At 38.4% G+C, this 20,737-nt stretch overlaps 3 protein-coding genes across 4 annotated transcripts; 2 read left to right on the top strand and 1 right to left on the bottom strand.

Annotated features, from left to right (window-relative positions):
- The first annotated feature begins 194 nt into the window (after positions 1 to 194).
- On the top strand, positions 195 to 6,963 carry echdc2 (enoyl CoA hydratase domain containing 2). The gene is made up of 9 exons (XM_079474316.1): positions 195 to 779; positions 1,426 to 1,493; positions 2,143 to 2,230; positions 3,068 to 3,154; positions 3,700 to 3,792; positions 3,939 to 3,995; positions 4,754 to 4,941; positions 6,110 to 6,208; positions 6,597 to 6,963. The coding sequence occupies exons 1-9, from the start codon at positions 569 to 571 to the stop codon at positions 6,672 to 6,674; spliced, it is 969 nt and encodes a 322-aa protein (XP_079330442.1). The 5' UTR covers positions 195 to 568; the 3' UTR covers positions 6,675 to 6,963.
- An 18-nt stretch (positions 6,964 to 6,981) lies between these two features.
- On the bottom strand, positions 6,982 to 17,819 carry zyg11 (zyg-11 family member, cell cycle regulator). Its single transcript, XM_079474315.1, has 16 exons — positions 17,454 to 17,819; positions 16,727 to 16,892; positions 15,675 to 16,189; positions 15,176 to 15,421; positions 14,948 to 15,088; positions 14,687 to 14,863; positions 14,344 to 14,408; positions 11,220 to 11,319; positions 10,801 to 10,851; positions 10,542 to 10,703; positions 10,155 to 10,202; positions 9,612 to 9,809; positions 9,287 to 9,339; positions 8,846 to 8,943; positions 8,587 to 8,769; positions 6,982 to 8,440 (listed from the first exon to the last, which is right to left on the bottom strand). The coding sequence occupies exons 1-16, from the start codon at positions 17,454 to 17,456 to the stop codon at positions 8,424 to 8,426; spliced, it is 2,223 nt and encodes a 740-aa protein (XP_079330441.1). The 5' UTR covers positions 17,457 to 17,819; the 3' UTR covers positions 6,982 to 8,423.
- Positions 17,820 to 18,369: 550 nt separating this feature from the next.
- Positions 18,370 to 20,608, top strand: coa7 (cytochrome c oxidase assembly factor 7). Of its 2 annotated transcripts, XM_079474150.1 has the most exons (4): positions 18,370 to 18,454; positions 18,554 to 18,787; positions 18,895 to 19,035; positions 19,207 to 20,601. In XM_079474150.1, exons 2-4 carry the CDS (start codon positions 18,682 to 18,684, stop codon positions 19,647 to 19,649), a joined length of 690 nt encoding a protein of 229 aa, XP_079330276.1. In that variant the 5' UTR covers positions 18,370 to 18,454; positions 18,554 to 18,681; the 3' UTR covers positions 19,650 to 20,601. The 2 variants fall into 2 exon arrangements, with proteins under 2 accessions (XP_079330276.1, XP_079330275.1); XM_079474149.1 differs by having other exon boundaries at positions 18,370 to 18,787; positions 19,207 to 20,608.
- Positions 20,609 to 20,737: the final 129 nt, after the last annotated feature.

The following is a 20,737-nucleotide window of genomic DNA, read 5'->3' as shown; positions in this document are numbered from 1 at the left end:
TTTCGTGTGTCTTTCATAATAATGATAATATACATGATTACAGTGTACTTCCACCTTCGTCAGTAAACAGAGGTGAACCAGAGGCAGTTCTGTATTTGACCCTTTATATATCATTATCGCCCTCTGCTGATGGTAACCATCATCCAGAAAGCTGTAACCTCTACACTGAGCCTGGCGCATTTCAAAGCGTTTTTATTGGTCAGGTGTGGTGCTGACGTCAGAAATTCGCCCCTTTCCGGAAAGAATATTAGTTGCAATTATATAAGTACCAAATAAAGTAGTTCGACAAATTTTCCTAAACGCGTCGGAATCGTTAAACGTTCATGTGAAGTTTCTGAATGAGAATAGTGACGAGTGTTGTGTAAGCGCGAGATCAATTCGAGGAAGTAATATATTGAAACAAGACACGAACGAACACGCACTGCGTTAGAGATGATGTTTAGCAAATAATTACTCTCCCATAAGGTTTATTATTGACAGCAACTGGTTTGATTCCGGGTTAACGGTTTCATTTTGTTTTTGAACATCCAAGATCATAGTTACAACATACGAAAGCAACGTATTTAAGATGAATGTACTGCAAAGACTTGTCACGGGAACTGCTAGATGTGTTGTTAAACCCGGAGTGGATTTCATGGGAACGCGCTGCGCGTCTACTGGGAAGATTAAGCGATTGTTCCCGCGGATGAGTTTTAATCAAAACCGCTCATGGTGTTCTGTCGGGCCGGCTGATGATCGGCCTGAAATCACCTTGAATCGACTTGAAGTGGAAGACAACGGTAGGTGCATATAACACAACCATAAAAATAACTACGTCACCCACTTGCACGCGCTTCTTCTGCATGTGTCAAACAAGACAACTTTTAGCGCCATGTTAAAAGTAAAGTTATATTATATTGGATTCAGCGATTTTCTTTAGTCTATTCATTCATTCATAGGATTTTAACCTTCAAAAGATATATAAGCTCTTAAAACTTTTCTCTGAATTTATGACTGTTGTTGCTCATTTCTTGTACACACAAACTATATAACAAATGTTATGGAAGAACTTTATTGGCCTAAACAAAGCCTTGAACCTCATTAAACCTATTTGGGATGAATTAAAATGACGGCGAGGGGAGCCAGCCCCCATCACCCAGTATCCCTGTCCGACTGCACTGGTGCTTGTGTGTCTGTGAGGAAGCAGATCCCCATAGTCATCCCAGAAGTCATTTAATTGGGGTCTTTAAATCAGAACACATGTTGGTGTGATGTTTGGATGTCCACGTGAAGATTCCCCCTTTTTAACAGAACAGGTGACACTTGCCAAAGTTTCAGTTCAAGAGCAATTGTTTTATAATAAATAAGCTTACTGACACTGCTCAGGTTGTATTATAACCTAAATTTCTCTAACCTAAACCACTTCTTCCTCTTTTCTCTGGTTAGGTATAGTGGAAGTGCTGATGTGTCGCGAGAAGGCACGGAACTCATTGGGATGCGTGTTTGTGGGTCAGGTGAGACGGCCACCTCATGTGTGTGCAGAAACCACCTGTCCTACGGCCTCAAACTCACATGTGCAGGAAGCAGAATGTCTAGCCAACATGAATTTTAGTCAGGGGGAATATTAGAAAAGCGTTGCATAATGTCACAATCCACAGTTGTTCTCACGCACATGCTTTCTCAGAACAATGCTGGAACAATGGAATCTATATCTGACATCAAACTCATGGCTTGTGTGTTGTGAGTGTAAGCAGAGCCAAAAGAAATGCATAGTACTACTGCTCTATGTAAAAGGGGGCGTTTTAGCAGCATAACAGCCAAAAAATCTGATAATTCAAAGACAAAGCATTGATAATGCTAATGACATTATTTTTGGAGCAGAACAATGAAAAAGAAACATGTTTAATGAGAGCTTTAACTATTGAACATGCAAACTGATGTAAGATATTGATAGCTGCAGAGAATCCATTTCTCTCTATTCTCTGTTACCACATTGTAAAGAGAAATTCCTGAGAAGTCTGGATTTGATCATTCTGTGTCAGGTCTTAAAGAAATTAAAGTAAAAAGACAAAAAATACTGTCCCAGAATTCATTGTACATTCAATGTCCTTCTGTTTCTGTTATTGTCTCTCTATATGCGTTTATCTGTCTCGCTGTGTGTAGATGAGAGAGTTGGTTTCATCATTACATCATGACACAGCAGTTCGTGTGGTGCTGTTCAGAAGTTTGGTTCCTGGAGTGTTTTGTGCAGGTCAGTGAAAGAATTTCACCATGAGTGGAAGGGCCTACAACAATGGCCTATTTTCAATTCAATTCAATTTTATTTATATAGCGCTTTTCACAATTTGCATTGTTCCAAAGCAGCTTTACAGGGGAAAAACGAAAAACCCAAGAACGGGTAAAACACACTACATGGTGTTTTATATAATAAATCCAATTATTCTAGTAAATAATATCTAATGTCAGCATCTCCTGGTGGTTTATTTAGCATATTTTGCGTTAAGTGAATGCTTGGCTGAAAAGATGCGTTTTTAATCTAGATTTAAATTGGGCGAGTGTGTCTGATCCTCGTATAATATCAGGAAGGCTATTCCAGAGTTTAGGTGCTACGTATGAGAAAGCTTGACCCCCTTTGGTGGATTTAGTTATTCTAGGTATTATCAAAAGTCGTGCGTTTTGAGATCTTAGAGAGCGTGATGGGTTGTAGTGTGATAGAAGCTCTGTTAGGTAGGTAGGGGCTAAACCCTTTAAGGCTTTATAAGTGATTAAAAGAACTTTAAAGTCAATACGATACTTAATGGGTAGCCAGTGAAGGGTTGATAAAATTGGGGTTATGTGATCGTATTTTCTGGACCTGGTTAGAACTCTGGCAGCTGCATTCTGAACCAACTGTAGTTTGTTTATTGATGATGCAGGACAACCACTAAGTAGTGCATTAGAGTAGTCAAGTCTTGAGGTCATAAATGCACGAATAAGCTTCTCCGCGTCAGCAACACACAGAATATTTCGTTACTTGGCAACATTTCTTAGGTGGAAAAAGGCTGTTTTTGTGACAAAGAGACTATTTGTCTTTTTAATTTGTCAACAGGTGCAGATCTTAAGGAGAGAGCTCAGATGAGCAACTCTGAGGCAGAACACTTTGTGCACAGCTTACGATCGCTGATGAACGACATCGGTGAGACATAACGATGATGATATATTATTTCGAAATAATACATAATGACTTTAATCTACACAGTTGTGGTACTTAGGGACATATCAAGCTTTAGAAGTTATTTTCCCTTTTTTAAAGACAAACATAATGGCATTTATAGGACCCAGCAGAAGCCTTTGCCATCTGGTCATTGTTATAGTATGGCATTGGATTAGTATTCATGAGCCAGGCTGAACTGTCAGATTGATCTTTCACCTCTGGTACGTTTGCGAATTCTGAACAATGAATTACAACATTGTATTGTGAAGTTTTTCTATAAACTCTAATTTGTACAACATTATGCAAATGTCATGCTCAACATTTCTTCAGCTTTGTCTCTACAAGCACAATTTATTTATTTACAAATCACAAGAAAATCAGTGTTTAAATGTCCTTGTAATAATATTAGATGTGTAAGCACTGAAATATTTTGATCGAGTGCTTCAAGTCCAGATGCAAAAAGTCTCGCCTTTTAATGTGATCTCTGACCCATATGTTCCATGTGTGTGGTGCCCATTCTGTGCCAGCTGCTCTGCCCATGCCAACCATCGCAGCAGTGGACGGCTTTGCTCTGGGGGGCGGTTTGGAGTTGGCACTAGCATGTGATATACGTACGGCAGGTGAGTGCGTGCTGTGGATCCCAACAGGATTTGTGTGATTTATAGTCATTCCACCTGGCATATGATGGAATTAAGAAGAGCGTGTGGTCATGAGGTGGAGGCTGGATCCTTCAAGCGACCTTTCTCTCTGTGTTTGTGTTTAATAGCACATACTGCACAGATGGGCCTGATTGAAACTACGCGAGGATTACTCCCAGGGGCAGGTGAGAAAACAAGAAGATATCGACTGTAATAGTGAGATGATTCGAAAGATAAATAGACAAATTACCGGAATGATGGGTAAATTTATATTAGTCAAATAAAAAAAGAGCCCTGTTAAAGTTGTGGAATCGTTTTAACAAATGTCATTTCCTACAGTTCTTATGTTTTTTATTAGGATGATATTAAGATTATGAACCAAAATTAACAGGAGAAAATATTCTTAGTAAAATTAGTAAACTGGAACATATTGTATGTATTTAGTCCAAATGTTGCAAAAATCTAAAATATATATATTAGGGATGTAACAATTTTATTGATATTGTGTTATCGCAATACCAATATTGTCTCAAAATGATTGTGGTCACATGACTGTATGAAACGATAATCTTACATTGAGAATGTTAGAAAAAGTAGTAGATTTTACCCCTGCCAAGGTTTATTCTAGTGCAATTATTTTATTTAACTAAATCTTTAGGTAATTTGTCCCATCTCATACTATAATCACAATTGTTGCTTAGAGATATGAGTTAGAGGATAAAGAAAAGAAGATGCTTATGGCACGTTTCCAAGTCGTATTTTAAAATATTGCATCAAAAACCGTACAAAGGACGTTAAACCGAGTATTATCGTACAGTGAGATTTTTATATTTTTACTATATATATATATATATTATTATGCAATGTAAGTAAATGAAAGAATTGAGAGAAATTAGGACCTGAGAACTCTTTGTAAGGCAAAACATCATCATATTTATTTTAGGAGGCAGTCAGAGGTTGCCACGGACAGTGGGCTTTGCCATTGCAAAAGAGCTGATATTCACTGGCCGGCGTGTTGGGGGTGAGCAGGCTATGGAGTTAGGGCTGGTCAACTGCTCTGTCCCACAGAACCAGACGGGAGACGCAGCACATAAAGAGGCTCTCAGTTTAGCTCGAGAAATCCTTCCTCAGGTGTGTCTCCAGGACATCTCTATCCTCATTTCTTTTGAGTCTCATTTTATCAATATATACTGTAAACACAGCCCTTATAGAATACATTGGTTAAAACCTTTTTTTAGTACTGCCTTGATTGTGCTATTTTAGAAATGAATTACCTGTATTCAACAATGCAAAAAAATCTTCTTTGTGTATCATATACTATGACCTTTTGTGATAGTTTGTTATTGAATAATAATAGGATTATTTGTGTAATTATTTATCATGTGGAATATACTTGTGTGTCTATTATGTAGCTTCTTTAAGGCAGTACTAAATAAAACATTATATTTATTAATGAACAATTTGGATAAAAAGCTAAAAATCTTCCTCTAAGGGTTCATTTGACACATCCTATTATTATTCAAAATGGCAGGCTGGTCATGAATATAAATGACCCAATGTCAGACCCAGCTTGGATGTGTCATTCCTCATGCCTCCTGGAGTCCTAAGTTAACGTGATAAAAAGTGCTCTTTTGCAAAAGACGGATTTAATGCCATTTGAATTTTGGATTGAATATGTAAATATAAGTGTCATTACATGACTCGGCATGCACAGTTAAAACTGGAATCTTCTGGCATTGGTAACTGTACTTAGCTTACGTGTGACCTGGTTTTCATCGAGTCATAAAATAGGAATCTAATGCAGTTGTCCTATTTAGGTTACAATGTTGGGATGTGTCAAGCCACAATAACTTCTGTCAGCGCTTCTGTCCTCCTGAGTTAACTGTTTCGACTGTGTCTTCAGGGCTTTATTGAGGTCAATACTGAAGTCTGTTTAAGACATAACATGTGAAAGCAAAGATCACTATTGCTCATACTCAACTAAGGGATAGTTGACAGAAAAATAAAACTTCTGTCATCATTTACTCACGCCGAAGTTGTTCCAAATGTGTATCAATTTCTCTGTTCTGATGAACACAAAGCTATTACCAAACAGATCTCAACACCCATTGACTACCATAGTGGGAAAAATGACAATGTTAGTCAAAAGTGCCCTAGAATGGATTGCTTTCCTACATTCTCCAAAATATCTTATTTTGTGTTCAACAGTACAAAGATATTTTTCCTATTATGGTACTCCATGGTGGATCGAAACTGAATATTTGAGAAGACACATCAATGTTTAGTTTTTCTCGCTTAGGCCCCGATTGCAGTGCGGATGGCTAAAGTAGCCATGAATCGTGGTGCTGAGGTGGACATCGCTTCGGGAATGGCTATTGAAGGAATGTGTTATGCCAGGGTAAGTGATATAGTACTGCATGTCATATCAGTGCTTTTCGACTGAACATATTTTACATTGGACGTCAAATGGCAAACGACAATAGTTACACGGTTTAAACATAAATGGCAAAAAATGTACTGTACAAAACTGCATAAACAAAGGTTTGATTTACCAACATAACACTTGGAACAAACAGCAGACCAAATATTATTTTAGTGTAAGCTAATACATCAGTAACACCAGTTAAGAATAATACTTAGTTTGGCTTTACAAAATATTGAAAGCACTCTCTCCCTTAAAGTCAAGCCTTTATTTTTTTCACCATGCGTTATGGAATATTGTGATTTCAAAAAAATTTCTGTAAGTTATTACTTTGAATGTAAATGTGTTTTGATGTCCGTCTCAGCTCATTCCAACACAGGACCGACAAGAGGGAATGGCCGCGTTTATAGAGAAGAGACCCCCAAGATATATTGGCAAGTGAACGTTCAAGTCTCCCATATGAGCTACTGGAGTTTTTTCATCTCTGGATGTTTTTCATTCGTTTTAAATCCGCACATTCTGTACTGGCATAAACAAAATGTTGGGTTTTAATTTTCACTGGTGTTGTTTTTAGGCGTTATGCAAATTTCTAGTCTTTTTTTAAAATGCATATTGTACAAGTTTCACTTTACACAGGGAATTTTTGTCTTGCATTTCTGGATGAAGATTGTAATTTAAATGAATTTCTGAGATTTAGAAAATACCTTTAAATAAAACACTAGATTTTTATGAATTTGTTGCTATCATTTGTAATATCATTATAACACTTTATTATGAAAAATACATAGCAAAAGTGTACACACAGACAGACAAAACACAAATACGGCAGGGGTTCACTTTCTTTATTCCCCTATCATGGTTTTGCTTAAATGGCAACATAAGCAGCAGTTTGACTGTAATTTTAATCTGGTTTTGCTGCCCAATCCATACTCTTTGAGTAAAGCAGGTAGGCAAAGAACAAAAGTCTTATCCTCACAGAGGGACGCATACACAAAATCGTCCTCGTTCAGCCTGTTGAGTTCTATGAACTTGTAGATTGTTTCAACCATTAAAACGGTGGCAGATTTTCAACTGACATTAAATTTCATTTGATGTCGAAACTTAATTCAAAAAAGGGCAGAGCATTTTAATAACGGCCCCAAATTGCCAGTCAACTTGTGCTCCGGCACAAAAATAGAAATATAGTACAAATAAAGACAATTTTTCATTGAACTGCAAAAGTGGCTGCATAACACAACACACATTTGTTTCTCTCATCATAATACACTGCCATTAGAAACTTCATGCAGCAAAAAGCATCATACATTTCCACAGAAATTAAACGTGTATATATATATATATATATAGCTATATAAAACAACATTTCTTTAATTCATTGGATTTCAGGACTGTGGATTTCAACCTCTTTTTGCCCAATCATGTTCTTGCAATAATAGAAAAAATGGTTTGGAATTAAATCAAAGGAGGTTATGTTCAGCTGGAAGGCACTTCCAGCAAATTCAACAGAAAATGTTCTTTGAGTTGTTTACCCGTGACTACAGTCTACTATGAGTGCAGCAGAGCATTTAGTGTTCCTCAGTGGCCTCAACAGAACTGTATAACAAATGTATGATCGTCTCGGTTGAATGAGGACTTTTCTAGAAATCCATCAGAGCTTTTGTAACATTTAAATCTAAATTGTTATATTTTGCGTGCATCACAACACAGACCGTCTTAACACCGTCAATATACAGTTCATAAAAATATACTATAAAGCTCTCATGCTTTTCAATCCGTTGATAACTTCTAAACAAAACTTACAAGCCACACACTTATTTTTCCTGAACACACAAACAGTTTTAACATTTTGTACTGATCGTGTATTTCTATATTCCCCAACCTTATCTGATCCATATCTTTGTTTATTGCATCCGAATGTCCAAATCTGACAGAGATCTTTTTTATAAACATAATTCCTATGGAGTTGCATCAAAAGAGATCTGAATATGCCAAACATCCTTATGCACATGCAGTCATGCACAGACACGCAAATAAACACAAATGCACACAAAACATATATGCTGCACATCTAAATAAATGTCATATTCTTTTGTCAAATAAATAATGGATTCCGCCATATACGCGCACATTCAAAACACTTCCAGTTTCATTTGCTGCATCCTATCCAGAGACTGACAGATAACAAGTGTGGTCATGGAACGTTATTATCTGCAAAAGAGAGAAAACGGACAGAAATATAAAAATGTATAACTTCATGTAAATCTCATTACAAGCAGCATCCCAAGTTTAGGCAGTATAGAGAACGACAACAAAAAGAAAAGAATCCTGCTTGTAAATGGGTGTAAGATACATGCCTTTATGTGTCTGCTGCGCTTTGGGTGGTCCTGTATATCCTGTGCGTGTGCTATGGCGATGTAAACTGTCCAGAATACTGTCAGCCAATCGGTGCACATCATCATGGGTTTCAGGATGTGACCTCACACCCTCTAGATGATGCAGTCCTCCCTCCTCCAGTAACATGCTGCAGTAGCGCCCAGCTGTATGTCAGACATGCATAATCAGAAATGTCTATAAACCTTAAATACTTAATAACTTTTCAAATTGCATTTGTACCATTTTTGCTGCATACATGCTGCATAGCCCATGCAGCCCATAACTGAACTCCTGGAGTCTGGAAGCACTCCAGCAGGGGGAAGAAGGGGTTAAATGACCTGAGAAACAAAGAGTTTACCTTTAATGAAAACTAGATATAAAGTTGAGATGACACAACAAAACAAACAATGCTGTCATTACAGCAAAAGAGAAATATTCTGAAATTGAAAGTTAAACAATTGTTGCATAACAATATATTGTTGTGTAACACTACAAATCTTACATACATATAAATCATTTGCCATTTTAGTGGGTTAAAAAGAGGGTAGAGATGAGAAACTGAAACAACATCGGACAAATACAACAAACTTAAAACCCAGAAATACTGTAACTTCTGGTATTCGATAATGTCTGTGATTTACATTTCGTAAAGCATGTTTAAAATGTGTTGTTTTTGCTCACCTGTAGGCTACCATCTCACATTCTGGTGTTGGCCACTTTAGAATCGCTGAATGCTGTGATAAAGACAATGAGTGACAAACTGAAGACAATTTGCATGTAAATAAGTGTTTATTAAATAGGCGTTAATTTTTTTTATCTTGAATATACAGTTACACATCACCTTTAGTTTTTTATTAAGCAAACATTAAGAACAAGTTGAAAACTGTTGATTATTTTTTTATAGTAAAATTAAAAATGCCTTCTGGGGTCTCTATATGTATCTTTTGTTTTTCATTTAACATTTTGTGCTTGTCACCTTTATAATAAACATATTACAAGCACTCACCAGTTGCTCCAGTAACATGGCCCTGAGGGAGAGGTCGAGGGTCCACACCTTTTCCCCCCTTGAGGTGAGGTGAGCCAAGATTCCTGCAGCAAAATAACTGACCTCCACCTCTGGACTGTGTAGCAGAGAGCGGATGTGATCCAGAAAGCTTTTCACCATCAGTTCCCCGTGCAGCTCTCCCACCTCAGCGATATTATTCTGCATGCGTATACAAAAAGCACACAAAACAATTACAACTAGATAGGACAAAAAAAAGCACTACAGCATCAACTGAAAGAATGCAAAATGATATATTGTAGTGTCTCATTATACTTTCTAAAGGCGAAAGCATATTAGCATAATCCCTCAGCATTATGATTTGCCTTCTCTGGCACAGGAAGGTTTATTATCAGCGCTGCCCACACACTGAAAGCTTCAGAATAACTTACTCTATTCAATATCACCACAGAATAACACTGCCGTACAAATATTATTCCCCCTCTTGCATATCTTTTTGAGTCCTTGTTGCAATACATGATAGACTGTGTACAAAAAGTTTCTCACCAGTAAACCCAGAACCTTCTGTTGAATGGACGACTCTGAAGGAAAGGACTGAAAAATCAGACAGAGGCATTTTTTGTTAGCATTTCTGAGTTTTTTATAATGTTAAAAAAAACATCAAAGAAAACCTCTCCCAAATTTTTTTTTTATTAAGAATGTTGGTAACCAAACAACGGCGGAACTTATTCACTTCTATTGTACAGACACGAGACCAATGGAAGTCAATGGGTACCGCCGTTGCTCGATTACCAACATTCTTCAAAATATCCTCTTTTGTGTTTTGCAGAAGAATGTAATACAGGTTTGAAATGACAAGAGAGTGAGTAAATAATGATAAAATCCCGTTAAATCTCTTGTTCTGTGTCTATACGTTTTTATGATGTTATGTACCTCCAACACTTTGATGAAGAGTTCAAGCCCCTGGTTCTCTATGAAGTGTCTGCAGGTGGTGGGAGATTCATCCGTTAGGTTCCAGAGAGCGCTGAGTGTGAATTTTAGCGTAGCGTCCACGGTACCCTGAGATGTCTTCTGCCGCACAATGTGCAGTAGTTGCTATGATAATAAAGGGTTTGGGGGACAGAGGAAGTAAATGCACTCTTTACATTCAGATATTACAAGGATTCATTCATTATCAAACATGAAAACATACCTTTACGATAAAGAGCTCTGCTCCCAGTTGCGCAGTTTGTTCAGTGGACAGCTATTAAGGAAACACACACAAGGCACAATGTTAAGTTGTAAGTTTTTGTAAGTTTTACTTCCCCTCATTAAATATACATGTTATTTATTTATTTATATTCCAAAAAGGATATCAGTCTGGTACTGGGTTCATTCAAAATGAAGGCTGTAATAAACTCAAACCATCAGCACTCAACCGCTAACAGCCAATGAGATTCATCTGCCACGAGAACTCATCTGACCCCACATAAGACATCAGCACTCTGACACAATCTGTCAGGCTCAAATATGCCACACTGCATTTCATGATTCATCACTCAGACAGAATGTTCCTCAACGTTTCCTCTTGACTGTCAAACACATTGTTACCCGCAGCCTGTGTCTGCTCACCTTTGCAGCAAGGATGGATATAATAGCTACGGCCATCCTCTGCATGTTCTGGTCCTCGTGGTTACACAGCCACTGCATTACCAATTTAGCTGCTTCAAACCTGAAAATCAATAAGCAGACCTTTTATGTTTCTCATGATATTAAAAACCTTTTGATTTGTCCTTTTTTATTTACGTATATACATAAACACACTTTAATCCATGTTAATATTATTTATTAGCTGGTAAGGCTATCCCATTTCGATTTTTTTTACTATTATAATTACCCAATTTTGACTGTCAATTTTGGTATTATCAAGTTCAAATGTTTTAACAGTTTAACAGTCAGCTAAACAATATTTCATAAAATAGGTTGATGCTTTGTGCAAATAGCTTATGCTAATGTCAAGTTAGATGGCATTAACAAAAGGCACTCCTTGGGTAGTTAATATTAGGCCTACTTTTTATTTTATTGTAATCCGTAATAATTGAACACCAAAATTGGCAGGTCCGCCACTGGTGCCCTGTGCTTTTCACAGATAAGAGCAGGTTCATCCTAAACACATTTGACAGACGTGAACGGGTCCGGAGACGCCTTGGAGAACGTTATGCTGCCTGTAACATTGACCGATTCGCTGTTGGGTCAGTGATGGTCTGGGGAGGCATATCCATGGAGGGACGGGCAGACCTTTACAGGCTATACAGTGGCACCCTGACTGTCATTAGGTATCGGGATGAAGTCCTTGGACCCATTGTCAGACCCTATACTGGTGCAATGGCTCATTTGGCAAGAGTATGCAGGCAGTTCGTTCCTGGTGGATGAAGGAATTGACACCATTCAATGGCCCCCACACTCGCCAATCCTACATACAATAGAACACCTCTGGGATATCATTTTTCCGGTCCATCTGACGTTGCACCTCAGACTGTCCAGGATTTCAGGGCTGCTCTGGTCCAAATCTGGGAGGTAATACCCCAGGACACCATCTATTGTCTTATTAGGAGCATGCCCCAACGTTGTCAGGCATGCATACAAGCCCATGGGCACCATACAAACTACCGAGTACCATTTTGAGTTGTTCAGCAAAATGGACTAGAAGGCTGCATAATTATTTTACTTTCATTTTCGGGGTCTTTCAATTCAGCCCTCTTTAGGTTCATTTCCATCAAAGGATGTGGCATCCTTTTGTTTCTAACACTTTACCTAGTCCATATCAGTATGGATATCCAGCTTGTTATTTTTCACAATTGAGATCTGATGCGTTTTCAAAGTCAGGACTCGCGACTGCGACTTAATGGTCACATTTTGCGACCAGTTTTCACACAAAGTACTCGCACATGCAGGTCCGTAGCCAGCCTTTTTGCAGTTTTTCTCCTCCTTTTGTATTTAATTATGAGGTTCAATTCCTTCGTTTTGGTGACCTTTTATGCACTAACTTGTGCTGGATTAGCTTGTCTGCTGGTATCTTAACCAGCACGCTTTTTGATACACCTAAAATATTTATTGCATTGTTGTCAACTTGATTCCTCGTGTAACACGGTTGATAAGTTTACATACACAGCTCATAAGTTAAAAAGACCACACTAACAACAGAATAGATTTAATGAACTTTAGGGAAATATTAATAATAATTCTTTTCATCATCATTTCTTGACTCTCTGTCAATGCCTCTTTGCTATGTTTTATTTTTGTTATTACGCTACGTTTATATGGCTATTATATTGTAGACCAGGGGTCCCCAAAATATTTTCTGCAAGGGCCACATAATTCTCCCTGTCTTTAATGGGGGGCCGGGTCGGTTTGTAACAGACAATGACATGGGCCGGAGTTACTACTTAAATTATTGTGGAGATTTAAATATGATTTGAGATGTATTTATTATGCCTCCTAATGGTAGAATAGTTTATTAATAGTTGATAGTTTAGTGCTACTCAAATTCAGAGATTCGCGCTCAATTCGCGCCGCAAGTAGGTCATCGCGTCTTTGCATTGACTTAACATGTAAATCACTCACGCTTAACGCTTCATTCGCATTTGGTGTGAACACACTATAAGGCATTGTTCAGAGGGCCGGTCCAAATCTGTGGGCGGGCCGGCCCACGGGCCGTAGTTTGGGGACCCCTGTACGTAGACTATTGAGTGGATAAATCCTTTTAATTAAAAAAATACATATATATAACACCTCCCCCCGCATCATTCAGAGGCGATGCTTCTTCACGTTGCTTTAAAAAGTGTATTGCGAGAACTCTCTCTGTCTGCGCACGCACACACACGCGTCCTGCAACAATAATCATATTAATTTGAAACAGCAACCCAGAAATTTGTCACAAGCATTGATTAAAACAATGATGACTATAATCACATGAAAAAAACGACTTAAATTCTGGACCTTTGGCAGTGAGGGGGGGTTCGTTCGAACCACCCGAACCCCCCCTGCCTTCGGGCTTGACATGTGCGACCTGCAAATTTGGAATTTCTTCTAGTTGTTATTTCATGTGGAATAACGAGTACAACGCGACCGCCACAAGTGCAGGCTGTGTGTGACAGTCAACTGCGCAGGTCACTCACGTGTCACTGATGTTTCCCGCTGCAGGGCACAATCCAGGTCAAAATTGCTTTTTGAGCTCATTTATGTGCCCCTAATTTTTTTGGACCAGTGTATATTATACACTATATACTCCTTGTAAAGCCACTATGTTTCAAGAAGGTTTTTAATAATTTACTGTGGTTAAATGTTTTACATTAGTTAAGCAAACAAATAAAAAATATGCATGATATCTATTTATCTTTTACAAAACAACTACTTTAAAGTCCAGTGTGTAATTTTGTGGATCTATGGACAGAAATGCAATATAACATGCATAACTGTGTTCAGAGGTGTAAAAACCCTTACATAATGAAGTGTTGTTTATATTATCTTACAATTTGTTATTTATATCTATATACACCTCGGGTCTCCTTGTGTGGAATTCACAATGTTGTTTATACAGTTTAATATTTTTGCTGTACATTCATCTTCTATAAACCTTGTGTTTGGCCTACAAGCTCTTGCTCAATATATATATTATATATATATATATATATATATATATACAATATATTACAAGCAAAGGCTAAATTTACCGGGTCCTTGTATACTGTGTTACCTGTTAAATGGAACTTCCTGCAGAATACGATCGCTACAGAGAGACAGCAGGCAGTTCTTCTGCAACTGTACAGTACAAAAAGCAGGACTGCCGTTACAAGGAAATATCAAACACTTATAATTCGTACAGCATGTTCCTCTTTAGTATTTCCAAATTTTTCACGTTGAAGAACATTCATTATTTAGAACAAACATATAAAAAATGTACTGTGTTCAAATTTAGAACGTATTCATTATGATTTTATTAAATATAATGGACAAATCAACAAGGGACCTCCACATTTTGTTACAGTTTTTCTACCAAACAGTACATATAAATTGATTCCGTTTTGTTTCAACTGTACCTGTTGGTGGTTTGGGAAAGTTTTCATGGCTTCAAGTAACAGCTGGGTGACATTCCCCAAGAGTCGCACGGGAACTCCGAAGGCCAGTTCCTGTTTGGTAAGGTTGAAAACACAGGCACTTGCTGCCAGCTGAACATTCAATGTGGCCGGATGACTCTTCATCCCCAACGCAACCAACTGCAGACCGGGAACAACAGAAATGAGATGGAGATCGATATGGAGAAATGTAGGGGCTTTTGATCTGTTGGTGTGTGCGTGTACCTTCAGAATGTCAGGCCGTGGTTTCTCGATGGCGTGAGTGAGGCTGAAGAGGTGAAACAGAGCCTCCCTGACAAACCCTTCTCTCTCACTGTATCTCCTTAATGCTTCACAGATCTGGGTCTCATTGGCCTCTCCAGTCACCTGTACATACAAAATTCTAATTTAAAATGATGTACTCCACATGACCTTTATTTTAAAATATTTTACAGTTACAGTGAATAAACAAACCTTCAGACTGCCCTCTCCAGACAGGAAGTCTGAGAATCCAGCATCAGTGGCCAGCAGACCGACGAAGGTCATGCCAGGTCTCGCCTCCACAAAAGCTCTGACCGCTGCATCCGTCACATGTTTGCGGCCGGACACGTCTAGAGACACCAACTGGGGCAGAATGCCTGGAGTCTCTAGCAACTGTCGTGCCACGTCAGATGTGAATTGCTTATCGTCTGAGATATCAAGGTGCTGTAAACCCTCCAACTGCAGTGACAGAGGCATAATGTGCATTAGCTGAAGGTACACTTACTATAAAAAAGTAATGAAGCAAAGTCGCATTCACATTCTGGGAAATGGCAATAATGGGTTCCAGTGAACCTATTTAGTTGGTTAAAACTAGTGATTAAATAAATCTTTGTTTGTCTGGCACCTCACTGACCAGTAAAATGGAACTTTCATTAGTCACAATCATTAAGTCATGACAGCATAACAATAAGCAGATGGAATTGTGTTTGACCTGGCTTAGTACAGCAAGCAGTTGAGCCGTGGTCATCTCCAGCCTCTTGAGCTGATGCATGGTGAGGTAGCGTAGCCTGTTTCTCAACCCCAGAAGCGGGGTCAGATTTGTCACTGAGGTGTTGGAGATGTCCAAACTCTCCAGACGAGGCAGAGTGCACACGTCCATCAAACCCGAGTCGTAGAAGTCGACATTAGACACGCTGAGCGCACGGAGGCTCTGGAGAGCACTGAAGCAACGGCGGTTGGACTCCTCTAGGGACGACATGATCAGGCCGTTAAGGACGAGCCGCTGCAGGCTCTCCAGAAGGACTTTATTGGACGAGAGACCTCGAAGGATGTCGGCAATGGTGAGGTCGGCATTGACCCGCGAAGCGTCCAGTTCTATGAGGCGGTGGAGGCAGAGGGCACGGTGAAAGGCCTCGGCAGAGATACGGGCAGTGCGGATGCAGGCGTGACGCAGGCGGAATTGTTGACAGTTTCTGAAGATTCCCACCGTGCTGTCGTTCAATAGGCCTGTAAGAGAGTCGATAGGTTGTGTGTGTACGATCCATTACATTTGCTTATTAACAATTCTTAGGCTTAGTTTACCTGCAAGATGAACATGTTTTCATGTATTGAGCATTTCCTGAATCTGACTATGAAAATAAAGTATTAATAATTTCAGAACTGGTTATGAGTCTCAAATAAAAAAGGAAAAGCTAAATTATGTAGATTTTTCTTTACAAATTATTGGAACAAATGCAAATCCACTGGTTTTATTATTGATATCACTCTTACTATTATATTAAGACCATATACATTTAAGTTTCTTTTTGGTTTTAAGCTTATAACAATATGTGCAACAAAGACACCTCAAACTAAATTGTAACAAAAAATACTTTTAACGCCTTACAATTACCTAGTGTCTCTATGTTTTTAAGTGTAATAATTATTATTTCTATTTCTTTCTGTGAGCTAGCTGCAATTTCTCCCACAAATTTAGAAGAATAAATATTTTTTTTATTTCCTCCAAAGGTTTGACAGCTCACTGACTCTAACGCTCTCCCATACCATCAGTGGACATCTTGCAGAGCAGTTGGTCAGCCAGCTCCTGTGGAAAGACCAGAGGCTCTCTGAAGGACAGGGACCCATCATCACGCATCTCACAGAAGACCTCCAGCCTGGAGCTCACTAGTGTCAGGCACAGGTCACTCAGAGACGGAGGGGATGCCTCATCCTGGAAAAATAACAGTCAGCAAACCTATAATGTTTCTTTCTACGTGCTCTCACTAAGACACTAGTTGGTTTAAATAAGTTAAATAAAATAGATTTTTTGTCATTTTTCATGTCAAGGATAAATATAATTTTTTGGGGTCAGGGGTTAATTTTTTTCTATTTTAAGTATGATTGAAACATAAACATTATAAACTTGGTACAACAATGTTTATAAAATATAACATAACATAATTTTGTAGCTTTAAATTATCTCTACATTATAAGCTTATCTATTATGCATTTTCATTTTCAGTATTCGGTGCAGTGTGTACAGTTTTTGGTTTCCGTTTAAAGTAATTTTTCCTTTACAATGACAGTGGTACTAGTTCATGGATCAAACATTGCAGGATCTAAACCTAGCACAATATTGACGTTACCAGCACAGATCTTTAAAACGAAGTCATGCATCTATACTTCTATATAAAATATAATAAAGACCAGAGTTGCAGAAATGTCAACCAATCATCAGTTCAAATGCAAATGTCAGCATTGGAAAAACATAACGTGGCAGGTAAATTCTTACCATGGTCTTAAAAATGTGGAGTCAAAACGTAAGAAACAGCCGTGTTATGCGGATGATCGCAGGTAAATTGATGTGTAGATCACCACACAATCCGATTGCGAAACTAGCCTGTTAGCACATGATCATCGTCTGCCTTGGAATACTTTCGGATTCTATTTGTTCATTTTGAAGTATACAGATTACAGACACAACAGAAATCAACTGCATCTTTCTCGCGTTTGCGTTGTCCTGTAGTAGATTTTTCTCTGATAGACAGCATCACCATAATCCTTTCGTTACGTGGTGTCAAAGAGCATTTTGACGGATTTTATATAGGCAGGAAACGGCAGCGACGTATTGACAAGTAAATAAGGTCGTCACACGGGAAACGGATATTCAACGGAGGGAGCTGTTTTGTGGGCGTGGCCTATAAAACAATGACTTTTAAATCAAGTATTTATATTTGCGGTGGTTCAAATAAATAACAAATCGTTATGATGCACTAAGGAGGATAGATATCATCAATGATGATAAAATAAAAATATGTTTATATGTTACTATTTCCCCTTTTGTGTCTGTCTCTACGTCAGCGTAACAATAAAACACGTGGCATTTAAAATATTAAAATGTTGTTCACGTTTTGAAAATGTTTAACTAAAATAATTAGCAAGGCTGCAACATGGACAAAAGATTATACAACATAAGAATATTGTTCTTAATATTTTATTGGTAATTTGTATAGTTTTTATATTTACAAAATTTATAAACCAAAAACAATTGAATACAAAATCGATTAAGTTTGATACATTTGGGCATTTTAGGCTTACTCATCCCTCGGGGTTTCTCTATTTTTTATTTTGTTTCCCATGTTTGCTGATTTAAGAAATGTATATGTGAAACAAATGTCAAATAAAAATCGTGCCAGAGAACTCCGTGTGGGCGGGTCTACGGAAGCCTGTTGGTCACAGTTAAATAACTAGGAAGTGACATTCGGATCGCTCATGTGCGGAGTTAACGCGTTGGTTTGTAACGGTTTCATAACTTCATTATCATTTTTATCATATCACGCATGTCGGAATTGAAATAAACAAAACTTTACGTTTTGGGCTCTATTAAAATAGAAAGCCACCCGGCTCTTCGTTTCTTCTCCTGCATGTTCTTGCGAAACCAGTCCCTATCAAGGTCAAGAGTTGCTCCACGCGAGACCGTTAAACTGCGTATGAAAGGCACAGTAAATCGCTTTTTATAAATGGCCGGTTTAATTAATTTTGAGGACGAAAAGGAGGTCAAGCAGTTTTTGGATAATTTGGGAGTGGAGTACAGTTATCAGTGTCACCGGGAGAAAGACCCTGACGGTAGGTATAGTTCAGCGCTGTCCCGACCTACGTGGTGCTGAACCATGCTCATGAGTTTCTGACGACATTATCTTATTCTGTTACTTCTTTTCATGTACATTTGCTAGGTTGTCAGAGATTAGCAGATTATCTAGAGGGTGTTAAAAAGAACTATGAGTCCACCGCCCAGGTCCTCAAGCATAACTGCGAGGTGAATGGACATGGAGAGAGCTGCTATAAGCTTGGGGCTTACCATGTCACTGGCAAAGGTAAAGCCTGTTCCTGATATAATATCTATATTAGAATTATAACAGTGAATAGACACTTTCTGCTTAAGCATTTTAATTTTTTCCATTAATGATAACGACAATTTATGCACTGCTCTGACCCAACAGCTTTTCCAGCTGACCTTTTAACCACTAATATTCTTTTGATACCAGGCGGTGTGACAGAGTGTTTAAAGACGGCATACTCGTGTTTTATGAAGGCGTGTAACACCAATGGGAAGAAGTCAGTGGATGGCTGCCACAATGTAGCTCTGCTCGCCCATGATGGGAGAGCCATGGAAGGTGGCACAGATGCACTGACGGCTCGTCGGTATTATGAAAAGGCATGTGACGGAGGATTTGCACCCAGCTGTTTCAACCTGAGTGCCCTATTCATCCAGGGATCTCAAGGAGTAGACAAAAACATGTCATTGGCCTTAAAGTACGCTATGCGGTCCTGTGAGTTGGGCCACGTTTGGGGCTGCTCCAATGCCAGCCGCATGTACAAAATGGGTGATGGGACAGAGAAGGATGATCAGAAAGCAGAGGAACTTAAGAACAGGGCTAGAGAACTCCACGGACAGCAGAAGGAAAGGCAGCTGAAATTTGGGGAGTGAGACAACTATTCAATGTGGACAAAGAATAAAGGAGACCTGATTTTTGCATCAGCAAATATGGATCAAAAGCCGTGTATTGGTTTCAGATGAAACAGTGATTGTGCCATTACACTGTAAAAAAATTCTAATGTATTTATAGCTGATATAAAAGCAGATAATGTTATTAAACAATACAAGACATAAATGTACCATACTTATCTGGTTGTCCAGTGCATAAGGAGACTGCTGTTGAAACGTGAAAACAGAAACAGTTGACAAATCATGGGAGTGGCAGAGAACGCATTGTAGTTGGTATAGCGATATCAAGACAAGACAATTCAGGTCAACTTTATATAGCGCTTTTTACAATTTCCATTGTTACAAAGCAGCTGTACAAGAAAATATATTGACTGCAAGCAAAACATATAAGGTTATACAAGTCAAAACAAAAAAGGTGAAAACACAGAAGACAGACAGAGACACATAAAACACTCCACACAACATGCACCAACAGACACACATACAAACGTGCAGACAGACAGACCCGCAGACAAAATATCAGTGGCGATCAATAAAAAAAGACTGAGACATGATGCCTTCTGTGAATTTAGCCAGTGGTTGGCTGCATAAACTGCTGAAACTAGTTAGTCAATCACATTTCTTTCTTCAATTCTGGTTAATGGCCACAAGAGGGCAGCATGTCCACACTAAAATTAATATAATGCACGCATACTTGGGGTTATCTGGAACTGGTGGTCCCTTTTACTGTGGTCATTAGACTGAACTATACTACAGTAAAAAAAACAGTAGTAAGAAAAAAGGTGTTAAGAAAAAGTTATGTCAACATTTAAAGTTGTTCAGCATGGCTGTGCCCTCAGAAATGAATGAATGATGCTTTTATTGTAGTAAAAGTGTAGTAATCGTGTTTTTTTTTGTTGATAACAACTTCTATTAAACCATGGTTGATTTTCCTAAAGGTGTAACTTTTCTTAAATGTTGTCTCTCGTTTCGTTTCCAAATAATGAAAAATATAGATTTTTGATATGCTTTTCACATGTTATTATAAATAGAAACATGTCCACAGCTTAAATTGTGTCCGACCTCTAATA

The sequence above is a fragment of the Barbatula barbatula genome (genome assembly GCF_947034865.1).
Source record: "Barbatula barbatula genome assembly, chromosome: 15".
Classification (NCBI taxonomy): domain Eukaryota; kingdom Metazoa; phylum Chordata; class Actinopteri; order Cypriniformes; family Nemacheilidae; genus Barbatula; species Barbatula barbatula.
Note: the sequence above shows the minus strand (reverse complement) of the source record. Positions and strands in the feature narration are given on the sequence as shown.

Coding starts and splice junctions, on each gene's coding strand:
- echdc2 (XM_079474316.1), top strand. CDS start 569: ATGAATGTACTGCAAAGACTTGTCACGGGAACTGCTAGATGTGTTGTT. Junction 1,494..2,142: donor GATGCGTGTTTGTGGGTCAG/GTGAGACGGCCA, acceptor CGCTGTGTGTAG/ATGAGAGAGTTGGTTTCATC. Junction 3,996..4,753: donor AGGATTACTCCCAGGGGCAG/GTGAGAAAACAA, acceptor TATTTATTTTAG/GAGGCAGTCAGAGGTTGCCA.
- zyg11 (XM_079474315.1), bottom strand. Junction 10,704..10,800: donor CAGAGCTCTTTATCGTAAAG/GTATGTTTTCAT, acceptor TTATTATCATAG/CAACTACTGCACATTGTGCG. Junction 10,203..10,541: donor TCTTCATCAAAGTGTTGGAG/GTACATAACATC, acceptor CTGATTTTTCAG/TCCTTTCCTTCAGAGTCGTC.
- coa7 (XM_079474149.1), top strand. CDS start 18,682: ATGGCCGGTTTAATTAATTTTGAGGACGAAAAGGAGGTCAAGCAGTTT. Junction 18,788..18,894: donor CCGGGAGAAAGACCCTGACG/GTAGGTATAGTT, acceptor TACATTTGCTAG/GTTGTCAGAGATTAGCAGAT. Junction 19,036..19,206: donor TTACCATGTCACTGGCAAAG/GTAAAGCCTGTT, acceptor TTTTGATACCAG/GCGGTGTGACAGAGTGTTTA.